The sequence below is a fragment of the Manacus vitellinus genome, unplaced genomic scaffold, assembly GCF_001715985.3.
Source record: "Manacus vitellinus isolate BGI_N305 unplaced genomic scaffold, ASM171598v3 scaffold_6_pilon, whole genome shotgun sequence".
In the NCBI taxonomy this organism is placed as follows: domain Eukaryota; kingdom Metazoa; phylum Chordata; class Aves; order Passeriformes; family Pipridae; genus Manacus; species Manacus vitellinus.
Genome location: NW_021940750.1, coordinates 11,286,840 through 11,308,878, shown reverse-complemented (window position 1 = coordinate 11,308,878; position 22,039 = coordinate 11,286,840). Strand labels below are relative to the sequence as shown.

General features: G+C 34.6%; 1 protein-coding gene across 1 annotated transcript in view; it reads right to left on the bottom strand.

The window, feature by feature from the left end:
* LOC103758800 (formin) overlaps nt 1–22,039 on the bottom strand; it is a 126,553-nt gene that overhangs the window by 80,251 nt on the left and 24,263 nt on the right. Inside the window, exons 4-5 of the mRNA XM_008925092.2 lie at nt 5,383–6,161; nt 1,569–1,719 (exon numbers count right to left, since the gene is read on the bottom strand). Coding sequence (XP_008923340.2) covers nt 1,569–1,719; nt 5,383–6,161 — 930 coding nt within the window. The remainder of the gene's footprint in view (nt 1–1,568; nt 1,720–5,382; nt 6,162–22,039) is intronic.

Sequence of the window (22,039 nt, the reverse complement as noted above, 5' to 3'; positions counted from 1 at the left end):
TTATTTTCTGTAACTAGTATCCAATTCAATTTTAAATAAAGCTAAGAGAGATCATTAAAAAATCACGCTGCTGTAACAGGTAGGTTGGTTTACAAAGCAGCAAGGAAAAATGCAATTTGATCTTTCAGGATACAGGCCTAATCCTGTACCTGCTTTGCTGCCGCTCATCTGGAGAAATGAGTCTACTTCCTTAATTGCTGAGATTTTAAAATACAAAAGCACTTATCTGTACATATTAATTCTCCATTAAAGTTACATTGGTTACATTCTTCACAGTGGTTATATTCTTCTAAGTTATTTAGAAACCTGTATTTTCTATTAAATACTTCTTTCTAAAATAGGTAAATTTATGAAATAAATACTAGAAATAGAGCATCAGAAATGGGATGGGAACTAATGGGATTTATGGATATAGCTGCTACTAAAATATCACATACACTTGAAGCGTCTGTCAAGTAAAATATGTTGAAACATTTCTCACAGAGATATTTCCGTCCAACTTCAAGCTAATATTTGAAGGACTGTAGCAATTATTTCTTTGGGCTGTATTTACAAATGCCAGCATGGCCCCATTTTTCATTTTTTACTTCTTGCATCGCATGAGTTTGAATTTTATAAGTTCTATAGCCTTACTTACACTTCTCATTAGCTATTGTGTTAAGACGCAATACAGGAAGTTTATGATCAAGATGTCTTGACAGATCTGATTGCACCAACCTGTGTGTGTGTATATATATATATATGTGTGTGTGTGTGTGTGCGTGTTTCACATTCTCTGTATTATAAAATCGAAGGTAGCTAGCACAGCTCACATGCAAAGTGCCCTCTTGTGGTTCCAAGCAGATAAACTCAGAGATTTATGATACACGATATGTTTAAATAGTTTCTGACATGTAACCATGCTGTTTCAGGAAAACTGTATTGATTATTATTCACCCTAGAATTTTTCTGGAAGCAAATACTAGTAATGCCATTTCTTTTTCCTATCTGCACGTTCTCTCTGTAGTGGATCATGTCTGAGGCAGACAATACCTGCCCTACAGCAATGACATACTTCCTGCATGTAGCTTTGGCCATTAAAGACATGATTGTCCTGTCCCTTCCTGACACAACTCTTCAGCTATACCAGAAAAAAAATATTTGGCATTCCTTATTCAAAATGTCTCTTTATACTTTATTTTTCCAATAACATTAATCTCAGTGAAAGAGAGGTTTGCTAGAGTAACTTAATGACAGGTGTTAATTATAAATCAGTTCAAGGACAGACTAGTGGCCTGAAATATCGGAACTTTCCAATATGAACTGGAACTTCCATTCAGTTCTCCTACACAGTACTTTTTCTACCTCACTGGAATACGAAACTTTCATTATCAAAGGCAAGAAACCTTCCAAAGTAAAGAATAACCTCGCATTCTCAAGCAAGAGTTGAATCAGCATCCACCCATTTTGCTTGTCTGTTCATCCTCCAAAAGACCCCAAAGAATTAAAAGGTAGTTTTCTCAAAATGAAAAACTAAACAATAACACACAGAGAAAACCCCCAACAAACAACTCCCCCTCAGTAAATACCTTTTTGGCCTTAGTTTTTTTTTCGTAAGTCTCTGATAATGGTTTTCTTTTTTCCTGAGTGGTGTCTTTGGAGAATAAATATTCAAACTCAGTAGTATCAAGTATATCAGGTTCTTCTAGTGATTCCCATAAAGTTGGCACAGCAGTTTTCCTGTAAAGTGAAAAGTAATAATAAAATTTCCAAACATTTATGATAATAGATATAACCATAATAGATGAAAATCCATGATAGATTTAAACTCAAAGGAACACAAAGGGCATTCCACCCCTACAACTTGCTCTTGTAAGGAGTCAAAATATTTTGCTATTTGTTTTAGCTATTAGTTTTAGCTACTTAGTCCATGCCTGCTAGACTAACGAAATGCATTATTTGAATTGTACAGTTCGTTGTACAACAACTGCAGTTTGTGCAAATACATCTCAAGAGATTTCTGCCACTTCAGCTAGGATTAGGAGTATTTCAACAGCAGTTTTTTTGAGAAATTCCCAGTAATCTACTTAGATCTACAAAAATAAACAAAATCAACAAATAGTGAACAAACTTTATCCAAGCATATTTTAAGAGCATTTGGAGTAATCTGTATAGGACTTGATTTACTCCATGTTAGCTGCAGATGTTGTATGCTCATATTTATCTTTGTTGCAGCTCTGACAAACTTGAATAATTACGTGGCTTATATTTTGGGAGCCTGGCCAGTATTCTTCTCCATACAATCAACTGTAAATTTTAAATGTGGATTATCTTTCCTTCTTTTTTTGCCTTCCAAGACCAGATTTAGCTTTGGATCAGTCTGAAGCTTGTTTAAACAATCCTCTAGTTTTATCTGGATTTGGGGGAAATACTGTGTAGTGCTACAAACATCGTACTTCAATTCTGAAAGGGTTTTGTATCAAAATTTCAATGCTTCAGGAAAATATGTGGAACAAAACTGCTGAGGGCTCCTCTTGCCTGTTTATCAATAGAAGGTGGAACAAGTTCTTCCAGCAGATGTCACTAAAAGGCAGTGAAATTATTTGCAATTAAAAAAGGTGATGAAAACCACTATAAAATACAAATGGTTGATGTCACTAAACAGATGTAATATGCAACAAAATGGAATACCTATGAATTCAAAAGGTACCTTTTTTTTGTTTCAAATTTAAGATTTTTTTAACACTCAACTGTATGTCTACTATGGTGAATTTTAAGGAATGCCTATTTTTTTCCATTAGCATCCGCTGATGCAGCATATTCTGTGTCACAGGAGACACTTAGAGCTCCACAGCTTCACTCTCCCTGATATTAGCCATAGTGTCAGCTATGACACTAGAAGAATGAAGGATTCTTTCTGTAACAAGAAGTCCTGAAGAGCTGCTGATCTGAGCAGCAAACCCTTGAAGAATTTTCCACTTCTAGTACAGATCATGAAAATGCTGAATCATTACATCTGGTGACCAGTAGTTCATCAGAATGCTTAGACCTTATCTTGCAAAAGCTTGATGAACTAAAAATATTTCAGAAAAAAACAATTTGATTTCAGGGAATCAATAGGAAGAATTACAGTAAGGTTTATTTATGGACCAACTATTTATTCACTGTGAAAATATTATGCACTAGTAATTTTGGGAAAGTAAAACCAAAATGTTCAAGCTTCCTGCTCCGAAGTATTTCAATGTTTTTAATTCTAAAAAACTGAATAAATACGACTAACATTTTATTAATATTTTGTTCCTGTCAACTATTTTATATAAAATATTAACACCTTACAATGCTTTATTATACCAGAATAATGGCACTTTCTCATCAAAATAAATTCAGAGCTGTAAAGTAAAATAAAACTCATATTTAATTACACTTAACTGCAATTACTTACTTTAACGATGTTTAAATGTAATGGAACAATAAAATAAAATATCATTGATAATAATTTTATTAATTTACATAGAATTGTTACTATGATACATAAACTATAATAAATAATTTCTAATAATTCATAATACAATATATAATATAGTCAGTGTATAATACAGTATACAATATACTGTGTGTATATATATTACAGCGTATATAATATTGTGACGTTATGGCTGTAAGTCATACATAACAATAAAATTTCATTTATTAGAATGTTTAAATTTAGCATCTTTCAACTGCAGTTATGTTAAAAATAATTTTGAACACAGATAATTATTTGAACTTAAAGATCCAAAAAATCATGTAATTTCATTACTTGCACAATGCAGGACCTGAATTAACGAGTACGTCCTTGTTAAACTAGAAATAGTAGATGTCATTTAAGCATCCCCCAAAACCACTTTTTGAGTCATCTCTCCTAATGGAGCTCTGTATTACATTAATAAACACAAGAACCAAAATTAGAATCAGTCAAAATCCAAAAGAGCAGCTGAGCAGCATGTGAAGCCACATACCACTGTGGCAGTAAGGTATGCATGCTGGCCCAGAAAGCGTAAATGGGAGAACTTCTTTTCTCCTGTCAGCTAAATGAATGGGTAGCATAAACAAAAGATTGTGGGATCATTTCAAAAAGCCTGTCCAAAAATTGTTTACTTATGCCTGTTCACCAAATTATCACTTATAAACAAATCAATAAAACAGATGTTTCACAGTAACTTTGGATTTGGTACAATAGAATACACTATTAGACTGTCATTATAGAATCATAGAATGGCCAGGGTTGAACGGACCTTAAAGATCATCTAGTTCCAATGCCCCTGCCATGGACAGGGATACCTTCCACTAGACCAGGCTACTCAGAGCCCCATTCAACCTGGCCTTGAACACTCCAGGAATGAGACATCAGCAGCTCCTCTGGGCAACCTGTTTCAGTGCCTCACCACCCTCATAGTAAAGAATTTCTTTCTTACATGCCATCTAAATCTACCTCCTCTATCCCCTAGATTTTACTGATATTGGAGGTTGCCCCACCTCAGGTGCAAGACCTTGTACTTGGCCTTGAACTTCCTGAGCTTTACACAGACCCACTACTCAAGCCTGTGAGGGCCCACTCTGGATGGCATCCCTTCCCTCAAGCATATGTAAGATTTTATCCCCGCACTAAATCACAGTAAGATGGGTAATTTTTTTATTTTTTATATCTATTTTTTTTTAAACTACAGTTCTGAGATTTGTCCATAATAGATGCTTCATATTATAGGTTCCTGAGCTGCCTATATTTACATATATGCTTTACTCTTCCTGCTCAGACAGAATTATACAGAGACGTTAGGTTCCAGTTTAACTCTTTCTAGAACTGAAATCATAGAGGATGACACAACATAGTTCTCTGAAGATAGTATCACATGAAGTGACTGGAAAGCAAAAATGAAACTAAGTTCTTACGTGACCAAACTTTAACTTCGGTTCTAATTCTAATTCAGATTTAATTTAAAAAAATTAAAATCTTTCTAATCTCTTGGGAACCATTTTGCTTTTTAGTGCAAAATCTAGGAAGGACCCTGTCACTATCGTTATCCATGGAGTACTTGGATGACTGGGTGAAAAAAACCACAAAAAAATATGGTTTTGTTATGATGCACAAAATTTCCATTTACAATGCATACAATTTTAATTGAACTATAAGATTTTAAAATAACTTCCTATGATCTATTTCTAGACTTCAATTTTTTTCTAGATTTTTTTTCTAGATTCAATTTTTTTCTTAAAGCATATCAATTCCATGCCTCTACACTGATTTTGTTACACATTCCTAGACTGTTACATTTTGTTATTAGGTCTTAAATAGTATACCTTAAATATCATACCTACCATGACAATTCTAAGTAGTGATTCTAAGTCCAAGTAAATATATTTTACCTGCTATCTTGCAATTGTATCCGTGTCCAGTACAAAGGCTTCATGGGACGGCTAGGTTCAATGGCAGGTTTTCGAGGACCTTGGTTTGAAGATAAAGTGCTATTAAAAAAGAACCCAGGCCCAGGAGGTGGAAGAGGTGGAGGTAACCCAGATCCAGGCAGTGGAGGTGGAACAGGAGGTCCCAGCCCTGGAAGTGGTGGTGGTGGCGGTGGTGGCGGTGCTTGCAAATTCCTACAGCCTTCAGAAAGTGGAGGTGACAGTGGTGCACCAGATCCAAACTGAGATGTCAGTGAAGATGGACCCATTGGCAAAGGTGGTGGTGGAGGAACTAAACCTGACAGTGAAGATTCAGGAAGGGGTGGAGGAGGAGGAGGAGGTGGTGGTGGTGGAGGAGGCAGCATTTGTTTTGGTTGACAAGATAAGACACTTTCTGAAGACTGTACATTGTAATTGTCCTTATTTTCACTTTGGGCAGAAATACTGTGTGACAAAGAAGAAATATTAAGCTTTTTGGGTACTATTTGGTTATTTTTCACAGCTCTGTTATCTTCTTCACTAGGCTTTATGAAAGTTTCTCTGTCAGTCTGTATACATACATTTCGGTATGCCTTTGGTGGGTTATCATCTTCAGTAGAAACACCAATATCCTTTGCTTTTTCATTTCTTCTGTTTAACTTATTATCAAGTTCATTTTTCAGATGTGCAATGGTTTCCTCAAGCTGAGCAGTTGATACAGCATGTTCTCCACGAATATGGAATACCCTGAGTTCAAACTGAGACTGCAGAGCAACAAGAAAAAAATCCCTTAGTGCAAATATTCTTCTGAAGTGCTAATTTGGTAGCAATTAAAAATCTTCAAATTTAGACTGTGTTCTTATATTAAAAGCAAAGAGAGAAATACTTCACTTTCCTAGTTCTAAATGCCTTTATTGCAAGCTACTACATAATTTGACAATTACTACTTGTTAAAGAAATGTAAGTAGGGTGTGTTTCAAAAAACCCATATTTTATAAGTACATATCCAGAACATCAATTTGGGCAAATTCTAAGTTGTACACTGTCTTTAAGTAGACTTACTCTTTTTTAATTGAATGCAACAATTAATGGTATATTATGGAAAAAGGTATCTTTTTCAAATGTTATCATATTTAATGACATGATTTTATTGACTATTTCGTTTCATAAATATGCCATATACATATGTAGAGTTACCATTTTAGGAAGTAAAAAGTAGATTAAAAACAACAGAAGTAAAAATTTATCCAGAATACAATAAATAACAAATTAAAATAATTTCTTAATCTATTAAGTGCTATCATCAATTAAATTCACAGGGATATACATACATTCTTCAAGTTTATCTTTACTATTAGATTAAAACTTCATTTCTACCAGATATACTTTAATCTACAATTCAAGAAAATAAATCTTAGAACTAAGAGGATCACGATAATTTCACTGAATAATTAAGGAAGGAAGAAAAAAAACCCCATTTATGTTACCACATATAAGAAAAATATAAAACATTTGGTATAGAAAGATCTCTTTTAAATAATACAATTCAATCCAATCCTGCTATTCCAGATGACTATATCTCTACAAGTTATTTTCTGTTATGCCATGATACTACTATCAGGCAGCTGGCTGATGCTATCTTGTTTCTTTGCATGGTTCTTTCAGGATCCCTCTACCAAGGGAAGCCAACATTTCAACAGAAGCCATAATGAGCTTCGATTTTCCCAAATTCCTGCAGGCACAACAATTTACACTTCTGAAATTCCCACACAGTGCTTGTCAGAAGTGGTAACACAGCACTTCCTACTTACCATTCCAACTTGGCTATTAGGTCGGAGTTCATAGTTTATGGCATTAATATACATTCAAGTAATACATGTATAATGTAATATATTGGACTTTATATTGTACAACAATGCTTGATTAGATATGCAAACAATATACATTATTTCTTAGAGCAGTATGATCAGCTTGTATTCTAATCAATTTCTTAAGATAAAATCCAAGGTAAACACACTGAAAATACTGGGTACAAAATGCTCCTTTTCTCAACTGGCAAGTGTAAAGGTCAGAAATCAGGTTTAAAGTCTTGCAAAGATAATGTAACAGAGATTTGCTTTGGAAACAACCCAATTTCTTTTAGTTTTATAGAAGAATTAGGAAGAACACGTACAACAGAATAGATTTGCTTAGGTTTTTATTTTCCTGCTGTTACTCTATCAAAGTTTGTTGTCACTCAGCTTTATTATTAGTTCAGTTCAACTATCACAAGATTTTTGGCCATTTGAATTGTTCCAAAGAAATCACCTGTCTCTTTAAACTTGGCATACTGACCCATAAATGAGGTAATGAAGTAAGTTTGCCTTAGGGAATTTAACTGTTTTTTTATCATAGTATTTTGCTCCTATTGGACATCAAAAACTCCCCAATAGAACAATTTACTTTGAACATTAGAGATTTTCCCAGCAGTAAATCTGAGGCCACCTTAAAAACACACTGTAAAACAAGCACAGTATCTAACAAAACTATTTATTACATTTAAATGGGCATGAAAGCAACTGTATTAGTATTATAAGCCTTTTCAAATACAGATCTTCAGTCTTTATAATACAATATAAAATTGGTGGTTTAAACTCAAAATTATATTTGAGGTGATTGTTTTATGCTTTTTCTTTTCATTCTTTCATATTTTCAAAATTATTTTCTGTTAATACAGAAAATTTATATTAACAAGAATTAAAGCTAAAGTTATCAAGCACAAAAAAGAAATGTAAGTTTAGCAAAAATGAAACATTGGAAATGTGTGTTGAACATCTCATCAACGTAAAAGATCAGTCATATCCAACTGAGTGCAATAAAAAGAGCAATAAGTAATAAACCAAGTTTTTAATTACTTTTTATCTCAAAATAATTATCTTATTCACGATAAGATTAAGTAATATTGACACCTTTTCAGCTTGCATATCTAATACTTTTGACAAAAATTCTAGAATATGTATATTAATATGTACTATTTTTATATATACACATAAATAATGCATATATATTCTTACTAAAGGTCTGCTTCCTGGCAAATATTTCTTAAAATGAGAGGAAATGCTCTATTATCATATAATGAATCAAATGGAGATCAAACATGATTAGAATATAATAGTTTGGTCACAGGTACTTTAAGCAGAATGAAATTGAAAAAAATTTCAGCACATAACAAGATGTCTGAGGGAGGTAAGGTGTGGGAAGAAGGCTGGAGGGACAGAAGATATGAGAGGGCAGCTGAAAACTAGACCTTATAAAGCCACCCTATGCACGAATGAAAATGATTTATTTCTGAAGAAGGGTAGAGGATTTTGAAACCTATTAGAGTAAAATGTCTGTATAAATTTCTGTGTGAAATGAAGACATTACAAAAAACAATGTGGGAGATGTTCATCAGCATGTTTTAGACATAGAAGATAGCAGTTGTTTTCATATGAAAGCTGCATTTGCCACTTTGCTGACTTGTACAGATGCCTAGTTGCTTGCTTCTCAGCAACACTCATAAAAAAAATTGGGATTGTATGGCCAGATTCATCATCAAATAAACTAGTGCAAGGAACACATTTCTACTCCCTGACCATTTCACTTCCTTGCACCATGAATCTGCTCTTTCAGAGAATGTACCAAATTAAGCCCTCAAGACTTGGCCTGTTGAGTTTCTCTGGCTTTTCTTTGTATCAATGACTCTCACCAGTAACATTATCGAGTTTTTTTTAGATATGACTCCCTCTTCTGTACACACACGCGTGCGCGCGCACACACTCACGCACACAAGATTGATACAGCCACCTAAATTTCCATGACAGCGGAGATGTATTTTCTCCAGATTACTTTTACAAATACCATATTAAAGGTAGGTATGTTTCAATAAAAGCTTATTACTATTTTCGTATTGCTAGCTTAAAAGAAAATATAAGTATGTAAACCAACGTACTGTTAAGGCCTTAATGTGCTGGAATAAGTTTTCAATCATATATTTGAAAGTACATCCTGAACATCTTAAGCCTGATTCACATAGCAGTATACTACTGAAAAAAGTTGCCTTACTTTGGTACAATCTTTCTTGCATTCATTGCCAATATTAAATATGCAAACAATACTGTGCTAGGAAGCTGAAGAACACTGTTAAAACTCAGAATTCATAAAAATTTTATCGGACAAGGAAGCAGTCTGAAAATACACGCTACAATTCAAGAAAGAGAACTGCAGCACACATAGGTACTGAAGGGATTGATCAGTAGTATGGCAATTCTAGGGGAAAAGGATCTGCAAAGGACAGCATATCACAGACTGATCGTGAGTCAACAACTCTGTATCAGAATATGTTAAAAGAATTGTCATACACAAAAAAGTAATCTTTGTGCTTTATTTGCTATTCAAGCCTCATCAGTGCAGCTGCACTCAAAAATCAGTTTAACTTCTCGAGGTTTGTCTGGTATCTGCGACTGAAACAGGCATGATCCATTTTACTTGAGTAAAATCAACTCACGAGAGCAAATAATCCCAGTGGACTTCTCAGATCCCTTAGACACAAACATTTATATATAAGCTCAGAAGGCCTCTATTATCCTCTTCCTAAAAAATAATGGGTAAAAGAAAAGCCACCCCTAAACAAAAAGAAAAAAACAATCAACAACGAAAAACCCCCCATCAACAACAATAAAAAAAGACCCCTCTTACTAAAATACATGATACTGTCATGGTACAAAGATGATTATGCAAATATTCAAAAAAACTGAAACACTGTAACCTGGAAAACAAGAAAAGCATTTGGAATGGCTTTCCAGTGTTTTCCTGTCTTACACCCATTCTCTGCGATGATTCCAGTGCCCTCCTTTTGGCACCTACTACGTAACTTGACACAATACAGAGAAAAAAATGTAAGATATATTTTCTGAGACAATGTCAACAGCTCAGCCTTGGTTCTACGAAAGCCAGGAAATTAAGAATTTCTTCAAAGGAAGATAAAGTACAAAATTTGAATCACTGCACCATTACAGTATGAGACGAAAAATTATGTAATTAATCACAAAAGCAAAAGACTAAATCCTCTCATTCAGAATGTAACCTAGAGGTTGTTTAAATGTCTTTGAAATGATAATGTGGATTGACACAGATAAATCTCAATACCAATGTGACAGCTTTTCTCTGTGCTCTGATAGGTGACAGAAAGATTACAGTCTCATTTAATACAGTCAATATAGTCAATTACAGTCAATTAAATGCAATCCACTCAAATATATTTGTTTTGTTACTGATTTATATAATGTGATTTTACGTCGACAAAAACTTTTCAACCATAACACAGAATTGTTCTGATATGAAAAGCTGCGAAACAATTTGTATGTATGAATATGAGGAAAGTATAAATCTCTACAGCAATCTACATTCAAAAATCAGTTGCTGGCTTGTAATTAGTCACGACTTATTTTCACCATAAATGTTAAAAAAATCCTGAGCAGTTTAACAGTAAAACATAAAAAAAAAAAAATCTCTAAAACACTGTCTAGAGCAAGCAATATGCAGAACTTCACTTTGAAACTAGCAAGTTAATGCTCCACTGCCAAAGCCTAATACTTTTTCACTAGTGTTTACAGTGTAATTCTACTCTGAAAAGTGAGTGTGTAAAAATGACACATATTTAATGAACAAAGCTATTCTAGGTATATCAGAGACAGACCTCTTCTTTAACTGAGAAACACACACTTTTACAGGTTTTTACTCTAATTAGTGTGGAAAAACAACATATTAGGAAGAAAGCGAGCTTGATTTTATTCCCTTCTCTGACTTTTATACACTGATTGTTACATCTAATTAGTTACTTATGCCAAGCCAAGAAAATGAAAAAAATGGGAACAAAGAAGACATGAAGTATCTAAGGATATATTTTACAGAAGTGGAAATGTTTGGGGGAGGAGGGATATTAAAAAAAGGAGAAAGAAAAAAAGGAAAAAAAAAAAGATAAGAATTATGGAGTTGCCGATGAAAAGTATTTTTATAGAGTTCACAGTTTTTTTGTCTTAATAGTATTTTGGCAATCAAGGAAGTGTCCATAGAAAAGAGAGGAAAACCAAATTTTTTACAGACAGCCTCTGACTTTCTGGTTTTGTTCACTCTAAGTAATTTCATCTTCAGTTTTTGGAAGAACTCACACTTTTTATTCTTGTATTGTGTTGACAAAGGAAAAGAAGTCCTTTTTTTGTTAAATCTCTGTCCTTGAAAAAACATACATTTGTTTTAAATTTTAACAACAATCAGAGATTTAGCAAAGGATTTCTCCACAGGAAAAAAAAAAGTTAAGCCCATGCCAATTTATATTTAAATTCAAAATTCCTCTCTGACAAATACTTCACCAAACATAACAGTTAAATATGGTATATTACCATTTTCAAGGGTATGCAGTAAGGATTGTTCTCACACCTCACAGTAAAAAAGTAATAACTGACCATTCTCAAACATTCACAGAACTGTAAATATTTGTGTAGGCAATGTATACAGAGTCCAGTCCTCTAATTTAAAAATATTAAATACATATAGAGGAAATGTAGCAAAAGTAGTTGTGGGAAATTTGACCATGGCAGGTATACACTACACTGTTTTGCTATATATTTCTGAATATTTAGTTATTTAACAACTATTGGCATTTATGCAGTTGAAAAAGAAATAAAGTATTGTAGTTAACAATTTTGAAATACAAAATTATTGGCATAGCACGTAATTAAAATATACCTAATTGCACTGCAACATAGACATGTTTTTTTAAATATCATGTGATTTATTTCTTATATATAGGCCTACAAATGACTTAAAATTCACATAACATTTTAAGTACTAATTCACTTGATAATTTAAATATTTACTCTGAAAATGCATATCATGTTTAGAAAAAAAAAACAGGTAAATGAATAACTGAATGAGTGTGCGAGAAAGAAATACATTCAATACAAGTAGACATTTAAAGGCAGTCTAAGGAAAAATAACTTTTGAGAAATGCCCTGTTTCGTACTCCATCTGCTCTTACTTCCAGTGTTCTCTTATCCTTTGTTAGAAAAACTTCAAAACCAGCAAACTGCCCTTCTCTGAATACAAAAAATCAATGAGAAACTGAAGGTATTAACAGTTCCTGCTTTCTCTACTGCAAGAACATTCAAATCAAGCACGTCATTTTTATGGTGAATGTTTAAATTAACATATCCTTACATTTTCTAATTCATTACATGTTTCTAATATTCTTTCAATTCACTGTTCCAGTTTCAGTCAAAACTATTCTGGATATAGCCAGTAACACGTTCATGCCATTTCCGAATTAGTTTGCATTTATAACACATTTTGAATACTTCTTTTATATAGACTTGGTCCTGCAATCTTAAAATACATTTATTAACACTTTCAGCTATTCTTCACTCTCCTCCCTCCTAGTGTGTCTCCTTCCTCCTAGTATGTCAGTTGTATTACCCCTTTGCTTTGTTCCCTTAACTTCTTCCCCAGTGCTGTTTTTTTCTCTGTCTTTCCCATTTCATCTTCTACGCATATTCAGCTGTATACTACATAGAAAATGTCACTGAAATTACCATATTCATTAGAGGTTTGTTGACATCCTTTGCTTTTTTGTATTACTATAAATTTGTTCTTCTCCTAAATTAAATGCCATTCTCAACAGTTTGATTCTTTATCTGTCTTCCTCCTCTTTACCATTTTTCAAGACCCAGAATCTACAATAGCCATAACATCCTTTCAGTTGCAAAGCCTGTGTGCCTGTCTCCAACATGAAGTGCCTTTCAGAAGATTTGCAAGCTTTTGGCCAGTGCATTTGTACTTATTGAGTCTAGTGGGTCTATGAAGACAATGAATAAGAAATAGCTGGGGGTTTTGTTTGTTTGTTTGGCTTTTTTTAATATATGTTCCATGAGCGTATAAAAAAACCCCAAATAAATCCACAACTGGAACTTATTAAGTCTGCTGACAGTGGAATACAGTGGGAGTGGGAACTAAATCAGGCACACGCTGTGATTCTTGGGGTGTCCTGTTCAGGGTCACGAATTGGACTCGATGACCCTGATGGTTCCCTTCCAATTCAGCATATTCTACGATTCCTTCTCATTACTGCTAAGCTTTCAGTGACCATGTAAGCAAAAGGTAACAAACATACCTTCATTTTTATCACTATTGGAGGAGTATGAATAGCCCTGCAAAGCAGATCTATGGCACAAGGACACTGTAGATGTTTTCTGACCAGGACTACACATTTCAAGAGACTATTCTGTATGAGACACAAACCACCCCTTACATTACAGACTGCACAAAGTCCTATATTCTTCTAAGTTCCAGCATTTCCTCCTCCAGCTCTTTGTGGGCCTTCGATTCTCTCAGTGTTCTGCAGTCTTTTCCTCTCTCCTCACAGAGTGATTCCCAGATTGCCTAAAGTTTGCTTTCCTCATCCTAATTGCTTTGTGTCTGCCCTGTAAATGTTTTCATCAATTTACAATAATCTAGGTTTTCTTTCCTGCACATATACTTATCTTCCCTTCAGTCCATTCCCTGTTAAGAACTACCATCCAATCATTTTAGATTACACAAATTAACTTACTTGGAGAATTCTGTTATACAATGCATAGCTCACAACAGCTCATCTCCAGTTCTTTTCCTACAGCCGTCCTACATACACGTCACTTTATTCAGATCAACCCCCTTAATAAGGGTACATCCCTCCTCCTCTCCATAACTTCTAACAAAACAATTAGATGTGCCCTTGAAATTTCTTGGTAATCTCTCAAGATCCTGCAAACATTATGAATCCAAATATAGGGAAAACTATCTCTAATAATGTCCATTGTACTCCACAGCATACTCCACAGTTATGGATCCGACTGTGTCCACTTCAGCACCTGCTACATTATGTACTTTACTGTGGAACCTCAGTGTCCACAGAGAAATCTCACTGGAATCTAAATTATTGTATCTGACATGGATAGATGGTCTGATTCCAACGGGATGAGGTTCAACAAGGCCAAGTGCCGGGTCCTGCACTTTGGTCACAACAACCCCAAGCAGCGCTACAGGCTGGGGACAGAGTGGCTGGAGAGCAGCCAGGCAGAAAGGGACCTGGGAGTTTGGATTGACAGGAAGCAGAACATGATCCAGCAGTGTGCCCAGGCGGCCAAAAAAGCCAAGGGCATCCTGGTCTGGATCAGGAACAGTGTGGCCAACAGAACCAGGGAGGTGATTCTTCCCCTGTACTCAGGGTTGGTGAGGCCACACCTGGAGTACTGTGTCAGATTCTGGGCCCCTCAGTTCAGGAAGGATATTGAGGTTCTGGAGCAGGTCCAGAGAAGAGCAATGAGCTGGTGAAGGGACTGGGGCACAGGCCCTATGAGGAGAGGCTGAGGGAGCTGGGGTTGTTTAGCCTGGAGGAGGCTCAGGGTAGACCTCATCATTCTCTACAACTCCCTGCCAGGAGGTTGTAGCCAGGTGGGGGTTGGTCTCTTCTCCCAGACAACCAGCAGTAGGACAAGAGGGCACGGTCTTAAGCTGTGCCAGGGGAGCTTTAGGTTGGATATCAGGAAGAAATTCTTTACAGAGAGAGTAATCAGGTATTGGAATGGGCTGCCCAGGGAAGCGGTAGAGTCTCTGTCCCTGGAGGTTTTTAAGAACAGACTGGATGTGGCACTTAGTGCCATGGTCTAGCAACCACGGCAATGTTGGATCAAGGGTTGGACTTCATGGTCTCGGAGGTCTTTTCTAACCCAGTTGATTCTATGATATATATCAAACCGAAAATTATTAATGGCTTGGATTCACTAACTTCTTACCATAGACACACTTGCAAAGCAATGTCTTCCCTTGAGATAAATGATCAAAAAACTCTTAAAAACTAGACTAAATAGGACTTAATAAAGCCAACTGTTAACATGTGTTTAAAGGGGCAAATTTCAGGTTATTAATAAATAAATATTAACAGTAGATAATTTGGAATTCTATGTAGATTTAAAATGTTTGGTAGGTAACTTATAAAATTCCCACTAATACTAAAGTTTCTGTTCATTTGAACGACTGTTTTTAAAATAATAAGCCCATGAATATATTCAGCTGACAAAACCCAGTTTAAGCCTGCATGTATCTCAGGCTGTAGTGAATTAGAATAGAGAAAGTAATACTATACCCACTTGAATTTGCAAAAAATTAGTGTACAGCAGCTACCTGTCGTGCCATGCAAAAGGGAGTGATCCTTGCAGAAAGTGATTGTGTTGATTCTTTCTAAATGTAAGCTAGCTTATGCTAGGAAAAATAAATCCTACCTAATATGTAAAAATGGGGTATCCAGCTAAATTGAGACCTACCCATAAATTTCTATGAAAACTGGTATTTTTGTGGACAATTTAATTGGTAAAATCTCTAAATATTGTTAAGCTCTGTTAAATATTTAAATTCTGCAGAATAGAATGAGGCAACTCAGTATGCAACACACTAATAAATGTAAATGATATATTGGATATAATTTCTCTGAGGCAAAGCTAACAAAAGAAGGAAACCTTGCCATCAGCTAAAAATTTATTTCAAACTTTTGTTGAACTAGGACCACGAACAATTAATATGCAAAATCCAAACATTCATTTCCTATCACAAACTTTGTAGTTACTTCCCTACTCTGCTTCTCACTTGCAGCTGCTACCTTAGTCTTAGGACACACTCAGTTACCACGTCTGTATAAATACAAAAATACTAATACCAATTCTTTGTGGTGGTGTTCAGAAGACTATATGCAAGGAGAAAAAACCCCCTAATATTGCTACTAGAATATTTTTAAATACAATACATAGAAATATAGAGCTCTTATTAAAATTATATATTATTTAATCATATGTTTTGATGGTAATTTACTTTAAATAAGTTATAGTATTTCTCAATTGCCAGGGAAATTACATGAATCATTATTTTTACCAACACATAGAATGCTTTGGCATATAAAATGTGAAAACAACGTAAAAAAATGGCTGAAAACAAGCTGAAGATGAAGTTTCAGTGACAAAAACTACAGAGGCAGTATGGATCCAATAAGAGAACTGATTGTAATAGAGAGCAAGTTGTCTCTGATCTTGTGAGAATGTTTTTGGACACCTAACAGCTTTTTTATTACTGTGGCTGATTAAAATGAAAAGCCCTACTACTAAAATGTTCTTTTTGATGAGTTTTTTTGCCATGAACTACAGACCTTGCAGTCCAGTGGGATACAAATCCTTTGATCCTGTGCAGTCACATAAATTCAAAGTCGTAAACCAACATTGAATTTGATTTTATTAGTGTGGCTGATGTTGCCAGAATTGTAATGCAACCTTGTTTTTCTTCTCTTTTCTTCCTTTTCTTTTTGAGAGGGGGTGGAAAGGAGAGTTTACTGTCAACATTGCTTCACAGTATAAATAATTAATTTCTTTGGCAACCAAACTACAAGATTAAGCCATTATAACAAAGCCTTGTAACTACATAGGAGAGCAATGATATAGATCACATTTTGCTAAGTTTCAACCAATTATTTTGTTTAAGTAAAAGTTGAAGCAAAAAGCATTATCAGTACAGCACATGGAAAACAGTAACCAAAGTTAAACTTACATATTTATAGAAGGATAACAGACAGCAATGAATACTTCTCAGTGGGAAATATTCAGCCAAATAGTGCTATGAGAATAATAAAAAAGTAGCTCTACACTTTTAGAAACAGATAATTTTTATTCTTCATAATGAACATCATTTTTGTCTAAAGGTTCTAAGAATTTTTAGAGATGACTAGCCTTTCCACTGATATATAGAGTTCACATGTGCAATCAAAACAACAAAAAGATTTTGAGGTGTAGCAAGCCATTCACTTCCTAGCTATGGAGGGAAATTATTTTCTGGGGCCTTTTTGAAACCAGATATCAAAAAAACAACAGAGATTCAATTTTACTTTAAGAAATACCTAAAAGATGAATTCTCTGATGCTTACAATCATCACACTCCTCACGTGTTACAGAGAGCAAATTCTGCATGTCAAAAAAACTTGATTGCTTGGTGAATCAGTCCTTCCTTCAACCTAAAACATACTATACTACAAAAACTACCAGCTCTTTTTCTATAGCAAAGGAAATTAAGGCAGAGGTTAATTTCACATTCGGCTTCACATTCAAAACCCAACAGTTTTCATTACATTACACATTTTCTATGAAAGGAAAATGTGTAACATACAATGTAACATAACCCAAACAAACCATTTCTTTCCTCGCAAGTTCATTATAGAAAAGATTTTTTCCATATTGACAATACTCACCTCAATTACAATGATTAAAGAGAAAATGCAAACTGCAAATATCCTTGTAAAGGCAAAGTCTATGAGTAGATACCCACCACACAAGCTTATGTTTCATGACTTCTATCTTACTTTGACCAGGAAGCTTCCAGTTCTGCAGATACTACCATGAACTTCAGTGGTAAAACCAGAAGATGGTCTTTAAATACTCACCAAGCAGGTAACGGGTAGAAGAAAACCCAACACTGTGTTTACTACTAATCTTTTTAACTTTGTAGAAATGTTTATGCTACACTTAGCAGATAAAGATACTAGTACACTTATCTAAGATACAGCTTATGAACTCCAGAGATTCTACATGGATAAAGAGAAGTATAACATTAATTACGGAAATGACTCTGTGTAAAAAATATACCTACTTTAAACTAACTTATACTACGTGCTAATTATGCATCATCACACTATTCTAGACTTTCTCATCATGGCTTTGAGGAAAATATTGCACACACAGAAATGTCTTAAAAAAACCCAACTTTGGTCCATTCCTCAAACGGGAACAACCAGAACAACCATAATTTTATCCCTCTCCATCAAGTTTCCAAGTAATGCAGCCACACAGAAACTTTCTCTTCGACAGAGCCGGTATCTCATTCAGATGGGAGTTATTCCAGACAAAAATTAAAAACTGTATAAGGAAATAGCAGCAAGATTTTAAGACTTCTGCATTATGTGTGCTGAAGCTGAAAGACATAAGAACAATGCACAGACTCACAGGGAGAGTGAGTAGTATTGTAGTAAAGCCATGATAGTGCTGACCTGGAAAAGTAGATTCTATACTTTCTCAAACTGCAAAATGCAATAAGAGTCACAAGTCACTTTAGTCAGTTGTCCTCGAGTGGTCACCTTCTTTAATAAGCAACTATCTTGAGATTCTGGGATCCAATTTATAGTTGCAATGTACATTAAAAATGAACTGTGATTGAACATATATGCAACTGTAAGCATCCCAATAAATCTGTTACATCTTAGGTCTCTGTGCATAAAATATGAATAACAGGAAAACATGGTTACCTTGACACATATTATAAAGTCCAGTTTATACTTAGAAAACATCCTGACAAATTAAAACTTAGGACACTAGAAAAAACCACAGTGAAACTATCTATATTCAGATTAGATTTTGATTAATAAACAAGAGAGGGTATTACTAACTGACCAACAAAAATAAAATCAAATACTGAATGGAAGGTATTCATTCTAGGATAATACTCTGGGGAAAATTGCTTACATATAAGTAAAACCTTTATCGTGATGCCCAGGCTCAAGTCTCTGCAATCTACCTCCTACTGTTTTCTATCTTAATTTCCAGGCTACTTCTTTTGCCCTTTAGTTTGCTTGTCTCAGATCTCTAGGACTGCCAGTCCTAGTATTCTTACTCACCATTTTTCCTAAAATTCTAGCTCTCACATCTCCATACACACGTCCAGCTCTTAATGTCTGCTTTGATTTCCAGTGGGTTTTCTTTCACATTGCCTAACTATCAATAGAAGGGTCAGGAGACAGGTTTTCTTTTCGAAAGCATAGTTGGAAGGGTGATCCCCACCCAACTAAGAGTAACTTGTGGCACCCATTAATCAGTGAAACTTAGTTTTGCTCCAGTGTTATTTTATAACATCTTTGGTGGCTCCGTGGAAATGGCAATTAACAGTTTGTTCAACACCAGATGATGATGTAATAGATGCAATTACATATTTCATTCAGACAAATGGTTTAAAACTATTAGATTTAAACAAATATCTGGTGTAGTAAACTTCAAAGCACAGATAATTCTGGCAAAGAGGTATGGGGTACATATTTTCGAAATCAAAATGGTAACTTTGATACTACTTAATTTTTATAGGCATTTATAATCCCATGATCATTTCACTTAATTTCTCTTACAGACAATTTTTCCTTTGTTACAGAAGTCTTCCAAGTCTGTCAAAATAATGTCATAAAGTTCAAAATATGTGTTCTACTTCTTCTCCTGTGTGTGTAACATATTTATTCAAGTTGACGAGAAAAATTAAGTTTCAAAAATGATGAAAAATGTAGCGAGTTATAATGAAATTTTTTTAAGTTTCATTTTAGCCCTAATTAAGCAGAGTGTTTTGCAAAGTGTCTAAATTTGAGCAGGAACTCAGTCTTTCTGAAGTTTTAAGGCTATAAATTATCTTGCTCTATGCACATTTTGACTATATAATACAATATCTATGTGCTGAAACAGAGTTACAGAGACTTTCACTGTTTTCAATACAGGGAATATGGTCTGCGGTAACTTCTTAAATAATCAGGGGAATCCTCGGATCAACATGTGGAATTAACAACGTTCTGCAGCTAACATGAGGTTTAAACATTTGAAGTTGTCATAGTGAAATTGCATTGAAAATATGAGAATGGCAGTATGGCAAGTAGCAGTGAAAAAGCCCACAACATAACAAAAGAAGAATCTTCCTCGATATTCAAGCTATCTGATAAAAAAGTAATCATAATGTAAACACATGATTAAAGGAAAATAAGGATGAAAAGCACACACTTCATCAAAAATACGAAAAATAGGAAGTCAATGGAGGAGAAGCGGGAGAATTTTGCTTAATATAACTATTTGAGCACAGAAGAAATGCTTAAAACTTCATCAAGAAATTGATTATAGAATATGAAATTAATACAGCTATTAAAATGTGCAAGTTTTTAAAACAAAATTAAGCACTGAACCGGGGAATATCTTCATACACCAAGAAAAATCGCTCCAAGCTTCCTTTCTGAATGAAGATGCAATTGTCAACAGGCAGTTTCAAAGAGATTAAGTGTTCTTTGCATGCTGCTATGCACTCTGTAGAAAATTATTGTTTTATTGCTCCTGTCCTTTACCATCATTTCCTAGTCTGCAATTCCACCTTCTCTAGCACTGGCTATGCAGATTTTCCATTATAGGGAAATTTTTCTCCTGCTGGGATTTTAGTATTTTAGGAAATACATACTTTAAAGATAATGTTGCTGCCATTGTCTGGGAGCCTTAGGAGCTCAACAATTTAATAGGACTTCAGTCTCTTCTTTCTCAAAAATGTTATGTTTTTTTCCAATCTTTATGTTTTCCTTTCTTGCACTGCAGAAAGGCTCTGCAGCAAACAGGGAAAATTCCTTCAGGACAAAGTAACCAAGAAGAAGATTCATAAAGGCACACAGTACACACACAGTGGTGAAACCATACATTTAGCAGCTAAACACAGAAGACTGAAACATTTCAAGTTAGGCGAGATTAGTATCAATAATTAACCACAAGCTGGGAGACCTTCATCAGTTCACCACATGGAAATGCTGAAAAGCCTGAACAGCTCATTAGGAAAGACTAATAAACCCTTGCTGACCTTGGCTGCTCCTTTGAGCTGCAACTCCACCAGACCAAGCAGCATACATGATACAGGTTTTCTTCTACACATGCAAACTGGGATATGAAAATCCAGCAGAGAACACTAAAAGCAGCAAGCCACCTTATGGATGCATTTCATCTTTCAGAAGTTAAAAGCAACAATCTCAGCATCCTAAAGCAAAATTTTATCACCAAAAGTCAGCATATATCCATTAGTTAGATGTTTTAGGTACTGTGGCATATAAAGCTTTCAACACTATTTGTCACTGACCCCCATATTTTAATAGTAGATTTCTAAACATAGTGACTGCTGACAAATCATGACATCCCTATCCCATGCAAGAATTCAAATTTGTACACACAAACCAGAAGGGGGGAAAAAACCTCTAAAAATTTCTTTTTTCCACAAAGGAATACTAAAGATCCCTGAGAGTACCAAGGTCAGACTTTTTTTCAATTCAATCTGCTCAAAGAGAACTTGCCATAATAGACTATCTACAAAAGAGAAGATTTAGACAAATTAAAATACTGTAAAACTTTTTGATTTGGTGTTAAAACATCTAGTTTCTGATGTAATTTCTGAAGCTGAAATGAAATTTTACATTTACATGTAAGCAAAAGATATTTTAAATTGTCAAAATAAAACTGCAATCACCCACTTCTATAAAACAGATATTTTCATAAGCATTCTGACATACAACAGCTTTCAACACTATTCACCATTGCCTCCCACAGCTGAATTACAAATTTCAAAATGCAACACCTTTTGTTATACTCATGTTATAATTAAAGAGCAATGGAAGCATTCATAAATGTAAGCACACTGACCATGAGGAAAAATGAATGGGAAAGTGAAAAGACACAGAGCCAGGAATGGACTCATGAAACACAAGACACAGAAAAACAGCTTTGTAAAAGGA